The sequence below is a fragment of the Schistocerca gregaria genome, unplaced genomic scaffold, assembly GCF_023897955.1.
Source record: "Schistocerca gregaria isolate iqSchGreg1 unplaced genomic scaffold, iqSchGreg1.2 ptg001528l, whole genome shotgun sequence".
Lineage (NCBI taxonomy): Eukaryota > Metazoa > Arthropoda > Insecta > Orthoptera > Acrididae > Schistocerca > Schistocerca gregaria.
In genome coordinates, this window is record NW_026062812.1 from 12,841 (window position 1) to 20,841 (window position 8,001).

Here is an 8,001-nt window from a genome sequence, read left to right on the forward strand (position 1 = left end):
GCTGAAATCCATGCAAAGGCCACATTCCTTGCGAAGTTTGCACTCCATGTGAAGGCCGCACTCCTTGCGAAGGGTCCACTCCTTGCGAATGCTGCACTCCTTGCGATGCTGCACTGCTTGCTAAGGCTGTACTCCTTGCGAAGGCTGCAATGCATGTGAGGGCTGCACTCCTTGCGAAGGCTCCACTCCTTGTGAATGCTGCACTCCTTGCGAATGCTGCACTCCTTGCGAAGGCTGTACTCCTTGCAAAGGCTGCAATGCATGTGAAGGCTGCACTACTTGCAAACGCTCCCCTCCTTGCGAATGCTGCACTCCTTGCGAATGCTGTACTCCTTCCAAAGGCTGTACTCCTTGCAAAGGCTGCAATGCATGTGAAGGCTGCATTCCTTGCGAAGGCTGCACTCCTTGCAAAGGCTGCACTCCTTGCAAAGGCTGCACTCCTTGTGAAGGAAAGCTCATCTTTTGAGGACAAGACACCTTGTGGCTGCAGTCCATGTGAAGGCAGCACTCCATGCGAAGGCAGCACTCCATGTGAAGGCTGCACTCCATGTGAAGGCTGCACTTCATGTGTAGGCTGCATTCCATGTGAATTTATTGCACTACATACGAAGGCTGTACCCCATGTGAATGCTGCTGTAGGTGTGAAGGCAGCACCCCATGCGACTGATGCACTCCTTGCGAAGGCTACACTCCATGCCAATGTTGCACTCCATTGGGAAGGCTACACTCCATGTGAAGGCTTCACTCTATATGAAGGCTGCACTCCATGTGAAGGCTGAAATCCATGCAAAGGCCACACTCCATGCAAAGGCGGCACTCTTTGAGAATGCTGCAATCCATGCGAAGGCTGCACTCTTTGCGAAGGATCCACTCCTTGCGAATGCTGCACTCCTTGCGAATGCTGCACTCCTTGCGAAGGCTGTACTCCTTGCGAAGGCTGCAATGCATGTGAAGGCTGCACTCCTTGCGAAGGCGCCACTCCTTGCGAATGCTGCACTCCTTGCGAATGCTGCACTCCTTCCAAAGGCTGTACTCCTTGTGAAGGCTGCAATGCATGTGAAGGCTGCATTCCTTGTGAAGGCTGCACTCCTTGCAAAGGCTGCACTCCTTGCAAAGGCTGCGCTCCTTGCAAAGGCTGCACTCCTTGCAAAGGCTCCACTCCTTGCAAAGGCTGCACTCCTTGTGAAGGAAAGCTCTTCTTTTGAGGACAACACACCTTGTGGCTGCAGTCCTTGTGAAGGCAGCACACCATGCGAAGGCAGCACTCCATGTGAAGGCTGCACTCCATGTGAAGGCTGCATTCCATATGAATGGCTGCACTCCATGTGAAGGCTTCACTCCATGTGAAGGCTGCACTCCATGTGAAGGTTGAAATCCATGCAAAGGCCACACTCCATGCAAAGGCGGCACTCTTTGCGAAGGCTGCACTCCATGCAAAGGCTGCACTCCTTGCAAAGGCTCCACTCCATGCGAATGCTGCATTCCTTGCGAATGCTGCACTCCTTGCGAAGGCTGTACTCCTTGCGAAGGCTGCAATGCATGTGAAGGCTGCATTCCTTGCGAAGGCTGCACTCCTTGCGAAGGCTGCACTCCTTGCAAAGGCTGCACTCCTTGCAAAGGCTGCACTCCTTGTGAAGGAAAGCTCATATTTTGAGGACAACACACCTTGTGGCTGCAGTCCATGTGAAGGCAGCACTCCAAGCGAAGGCAGCACTCCATGTGAAGGCTGCTTTCCATATGAATGGCTGCACTCCATGTGAAGGCTGCACTCCATGTGAAGGCTGCACTTCATGTGTAGGCTGCACTCCATGTGGATGCCTGCACTACATATGAAGGCTGTACCCCATGCAAATGCTGCTGTAGGTGTGAAGGCTGCACCCCATGTGACTGATGCACTCCTTGCAAAGGCTACACTCCATGCCAATGTTGCACTCCATTGCGAAGGCTACACTCCATATGAAGGCTTCACTACATGTGAAGGCTGCACTCCATGTGAAGGCTGAAATCCATGCAAAGGCCACATTCCATGCGAAGGCTGCACTCCAAGTGAAGGCCGCACTCCTTGCGAAGGCTCCACTCCTTGCGAATGCTGCACTCCTTGCGATGCTGCACTCCTTGCTAAGGCTGTACTCCTTGCGAAGGCTGCAATGCATATGAGGGCTGCAGTCCTTGCGAAGGCTCCACTCCTTGCGAATGCTGCACTCCTTACGAATGCTGCACTCCTTGCAAAAGCTGTACTCCTTGCAAAGGCTGCAATGCATGTGAAGGCTGCATTCCTTGCAAAGGCTGCACTCCTTGCAAAGGCCGCACTCCTTGCAAAGGCTGCACTCCTTGCTTAGGCTCCAGTCCTTGCAAAGGCTACACTCCTTATGAAGGAAAGCTCATCTTTTGAGGACAACACACCTTGTGGCTGCATTCCATGTGAAGGCAGCACTCCATGCGAAGGCAGCACTCCATGTGAAGGCTGCACTGCATGTGAAGGCTGCATTCCATATGAATGGCTGCACTCCATGTGAAGGCTGCACTCCATGTGAAGCCTGCACTTCATGTGTAGGCTGCACTCCGTGTGAATGCCTGCACTACATACGAAGGCTGTACCCCATGCGAATGCTGCTGTAGGTGTGAAGGCTTCACCCCATGCGACTGATGCACTCCTTGCGAAGGCTACACTCCTTGCGAATGCTGCACTCCTTGCAAATGCTGCACTGATTGCAATGGCTGTACTCCTTGCAAAGGCTGCAATGCATGTGAAGGCTGCACTCCTTGCGAAGGCTCCACTGCTTGCGAATGCTGCACTCCTTGCGAATGCTGCACTGATTGAAATGGCTGTACTCCTTGCAAAGGCTGCAATGCATGTGAAGGCTGCATTCCTTGCGAAGGCTGCACTCCTTGCAAAGGCTGCACTCCTTGCAATGGCTGCATTCCTTGCAAAGGCTCCACTCCTTGGAAAGGCTGCACTCCTTGTGAAGGAAAGCTCATCTTTTGAGGACAACACACCTTGTGGCTGCAGTCCATGTGAAGGCAGCACTCCATGCGAAGGCAGCACTCCATGCAAAGGCCACTCCCCATGCGAAGGCTGCACTCCATGCGAACGCCACACTCCTTGCGAAGGCTCCACTCCTTGCGAATGCTGCACTTCTTGCGAATGCTGCACTCCTTGCGAAGGCTGTACTCCTTGCGAAGGCTGCAATGCATGTGAAGGCTGCACTCCTTGCGAACGCTCCACTGCTTGCGAATGCTGCACTCCTTGCGAATGCTGCACTGATTGCAATGGCTGTACTCCTTGCAAAGGCTGCAATGCATGTGAAGGCTGCATTCCTTGCGAAGGCTGCACTCCTTGCAAAGGCTGCACTCCTTGCAAAGGCTGCATTCCTTGCAAAATCTCCACTCCTTGCAAAGGCTGCACTCCTTGTGAAGGAAAGCTCATCTTTTGAGGACAACACACCTTGTGGCTGCACTCCATGTGAAGGCTGCACTCCATGTGAAGGCGGCATTCCATATGAATGGCTACACTGCATGTGAAGGCTGCACTCCATGTGAAGGCTGCACTTCATGTGTAGGCTGCACTCCATGTGAATGCCTGCACTACATACGAAGGCTGTACCCCATGCAAATGCTGCTGTAGGTGTGAAGGCTGCACCCCATGCGACTGATGCAGTCATTGCGAAGGCTACACCCCATGTCAATGTTGCACTCCATTGGGAAGGCTACACTCCATGTGAAGGCTTCATTCCATGTGAAGGCTGCACTCCATGTGAAGGCTGCAATCCATGCAAAGGCCACACTCCATGCAAAGGCGGCACTCTTTGCGAAGGCTTCACTCCATGCGAAGGCTGCACTCCTTGCGAAGTCTCGACTCCTTGCGAATACTGCACTCCTTGCGAATGCTGCACTCCTTGCGTAGGCTGTACTCCTTGCGAAGTCTGCAATGCATGTGAAGGCTGCATTCCTTGCGAAGGCTGTGTTCCTTGCGAATTCTGCACTCCTTGCAAAGGCTGCACTCCTTGCAAAGGCTCCACTCCTTGCAAAGGCTACACTCCTTGTGAAGGAAAGCTCTTCTTTTGAGGACAACACACCTTGTGGCTGCAGTCCATGTGAAGGCAGCACACCATGCGAAGGCAGCACTCCATGTGAAGGCTGCACTCCATGTGAAGGCTGCATTCCATATGAATGGCTGCACTCCATGTGAAGGCTTCACTCCATGTGACGGCTGCACTCCATGTGAAAGCTGAAATCCATGCAAGGGCCACACTCCATGCAAAGGCGGCACTCTTTGCGAAGGCTGCACTCCATGCAAAGGCTGCACTCCTTGCGAAGGCTCTACTCCATGCGAATGCTGCATTCCTTGCGAATGCTGCACTCCTTGCAAAGACTGTACTCCTTGCGAAGGCTGCAATGCATGTGAAGGCTGCATTCCTTGCGAAGGCTGCACTCCTTGCGAAGGCTGCACTCCTTGCAAAGGCTGCACTCCTTGTGAAGGAAAGCTTATATTTTGAGGACAACACACCTTGTGGCTGCAGTCCATGTGAAGGCAGCACTCCATGCGAAGGCAGCACTCCATGTGAAGGCTGCATTCCATATGAATGGCTGCACCCCATGTGAAGGCTGCACTCCATGTGAAGGCCGCACTCCTTGCGAATGCTGCACTCCTTGCGAATGCTGCACTCCTTGCGAATGCTGCACTCCTTGTGAAACCTGTACTCCTTGCGAAGGCTGCAATGCATGTGAAGGCTGCAATCCTTGCGAACGCTCCATTCCTTGCAAATGCTGCACTCCTTGCGAATGCTGTACTCCCTGCAAAGGCTGTACTCCTTGCAAAGGCTGCAATGCATGTGAAGGCTGCATTCCTTGCGAAGGCTTCACTCCTTGCAAAGGCTGCACTCCTTGCAAAGGCTGCACTCCTTGCAAAGGCTCCACTCCTTGCAAAGGCTGCACTCCTTGTGAAGGAAAGCTCATCTTTTAAGGACAACACACCTTGTGGCTGCAGTCCATGTGAAGGCAGCACTCCATGCGAAGGCAGCACTCCATATGAAGGCTGCACTCCATGTGAAGGCTGCATTCCATATGAATGGCTGCACTCCATGTGAAGGCTTCACTCCATGTGAAGGCTGCACTTCATGTGTAGGCTGCACTACATGTCAATGCCTGCACTACATACGAGGGCTGTACTCGATGCGAATGCTGCTGTAGGTGTGAAGGCTGCACCCCATGCGACTGATGCATTCCTTGCAAAGGCTACACTCCATGCCAATGTTGCACTCCATTGGGAAGGCTACACTCCATGTGAAGGCTTCACTCCATGTGAAGGCTGCACTCCATGTGAAGGCTGCAATCCATGTGAATGGCTGCACTCCATGTGAAGGCTGCACTCCATGTGAAGGCTGCACTTCATGTGTAGGCTGCACTACATGTGTATGCCTGCACTACATACGAAGGCTGTACCCCTTGCGAATGCTGCTGTAGGTGTGAAGGCTGCACCCCATGCGACTGATGCACTCATTGCGAAGGCTACACTCCATGCCAATGTTGCACTCCATTGCGAAGGCTACACTCCATGTGAAGGCTTCACTCCATGTGAAGGCTCCACGCCTTGCGAATGCTGCACTCCTTGCGAAGGCTGCACTCCTTGCGAAGGCTGTACTCCTTGCGAAGGCTGCAATGCATGTGAAGGCTGCACTACTTGCAAACGCTGCCCTCCTTACGAATGCTGCACTCCTTGCGAATGCTGTACTCCTTGCAAAGGCTGCAATGCATGTGAAGGCTGCACTCCTTGCGAAGGCTCCACTCCTTGCGAATGCTGCACCCCTTGCGAATGCTGCACTCCTTGCAAAGGCTGCAATGCATGTGAAGGCTGCATTCCTTGCGAAGGCTGCACTCCTTGCAAAGGCTGCAATGCATGTGAAGGCTGCATTCCTTGCGAAGGCTGCACTCCTTGCAAAGGCTGCACTCCTTGCAAAGGCTGCATTCCTTGCAAAGTTTCCACTCCTTGCAAAGGCTGCACTCCTTGTGAAGGAAAGCTCATCTTTTGAGGACAACACACGTTGTGGCTGCAGTCCATGTGAAGGCAGTACTCCATGTGAAGGCAGCACTCCATGTGAAGGCTGCACTCCATGTGAAGGCGGCATTCCATATGAATGGCTGCACTCCATGTGAATGCTGCACTCCATGTGAAGGCTGCACTTCATGTGTAGGCTGCACTCCATGTGAATGCCTGCACCACATACGAATGCTGTACCCCATGATGATGCTGCTGTAGTTGTGAAGGCTGCACCCCATGCGACTGATGCACTCCTTGCGAAAGCTACACTCCATGCCAATGTTGCACTCCATTGGGAAGGCTACACTCCATGTGAAGGCTTCACTCCATGTGAAGGCTGCACTCCATGTGAAGGCTGAAAACCATGCAGAGGCCAAACTCCATGCAAAGGCGGCACTCTTTGCGAAGGCTGCACTCCATGCAAAGGCTCCACTCCTTGCGAATGCTGCACTCCTTGCGAATGCTGCACTCCTTGCGAATGCTGCACTCCTTGCGAAGGCTGTACTCCTTGCGAAGGCTGCAATGCATGTGAAGGCTGCACTACTTGCAAATGCTCCCCTCCTTGCGAATGCTGCACTCCTTGCGAATGCTGTACTCCTTGCGAAGGCTGTACTCCTTGCAAAGGCTGCAATGCATGTGAACGCTGCACTACTTGCAAACGCTCCCCTCCTTGCGAATGCTGCACTCCTTGCGAATGCTGTACTCCTTGCAAAGGCTGTACTCCTTGCAAAGGCTGCAATGCATGTGAAGGCTGCATTCCTTGCGAAGGCTGCACTCCTTGCAAAGGCTGCACTCCTTGCAAAGGCTGCACTCCTTGTGAAGGAAAGCTCATCTTTTGAGGACAAGACACCTTGTGGCTGCAGTCCATGTGAAGGCAGCACTCCATGCGAAGGCAGCACTCCATGTGAAGGCTGCACTCCATGTGAAGGCTGCATTCCATATGAATGGCTGCACTCCATGTGAAGGCTGCACTCCATGTGAAGGCTGCACTTCTCGTGTAGGCTGCACTCCATGTGAATGCCTGCACTACATACGAGGGCTGTACCCGATGCAAATGCTGCTGCAGGTGTGAAGGCTGCACCCCATGCGACTGATGCACTCCTTGCGAAGGCTACACTCCATGCCAATGTTGCACTCCATTGGGAAGGCTACACTCCATGTGAAGGCTTCACTCCATGTGAAGGCTGCACTCCATGTGAAGGCTGAAATCCATGCAAAGGCCACACTCCATGCAAAGGCGGCACTCTTTGCGAAGGCTGCACTCCATGCGAAGGCTCCACTCCTTGCGAATGCTGCACTCCTTGCGAAGGCTGCACTCCTTGCGAAGGCTGTACTCCTTGCGAAGGCTGCAATGCATGTGAAGGCTGCACTACTTGCAAACGCTGCCCTCCTTGCGAATGCTGCACTCCTTGCGAATGCTGTACTCCTTGCAAAGGCTGTACTCCTTGCAAAGGCTGCAATGCATGTGAAGGCTGCATTCCTTGCGAAGGCTGCACTCCTTGCAAAGGCTGCTCTCTTTGCAAAGGCTGCACTCCTTGCAAAGGCTCCACTCCTTGCAAAGGCTGAACTCCTTGTGAAGGAAAGCTCATCTTTTGAGGACAAGACACCTTGTGGCTGCAGTCCATGTGAAGGCAGCACTCCATGCGAAGGCAGCACTCCATGTGAAGGCTGCACTCCATGTGAAGGCTGCATTCCATATGAATAGCTGTACTCCATGTGAAGGTTGCACTCCATGTGAAGGCTGCACTTCATGTGTAGGCTGCACTCCATGTGAATGCCAGCACTACATACGAAGGCTGTACCCCATGCGAATGCTGCTGAAGGTGTGAAGGCTGCACCCCATGCGACTGATTAAGTCCTTGCAAAGGCTACACTCCATGCCAATGTTGCACTCCATTGGGAAGGCTACACTCCATGTGAAGGCTTCACTCCATGTCAAGGCTGCACTCCATGTGAAGGCTGAA

The 8,001-nt window shown here is 53.2% G+C and overlaps 1 protein-coding gene across 1 annotated transcript; it reads right to left on the reverse strand.

The window, feature by feature from the left end:
• Positions 1-2,335: 2,335 nt before the first annotated feature.
• On the reverse strand, positions 2,336-3,427 carry LOC126332855 (uncharacterized). The gene has a single exon (XM_049996687.1). It carries the CDS (start codon positions 3,425-3,427, stop codon positions 2,336-2,338), a length of 1,092 nt encoding a protein of 363 aa, XP_049852644.1.
• Between the last annotated feature and the right edge of the window lie 4,574 nt (positions 3,428-8,001).

What these genes read in the sequence shown, in the direction of transcription:
- LOC126332855 (XM_049996687.1), bottom strand. Translation starts at nt 3,427, where the DNA reads ATGAGCTTTCCTTCACAAGGAGTGCAGCCTTTGCAAGGAGTGGAGATT.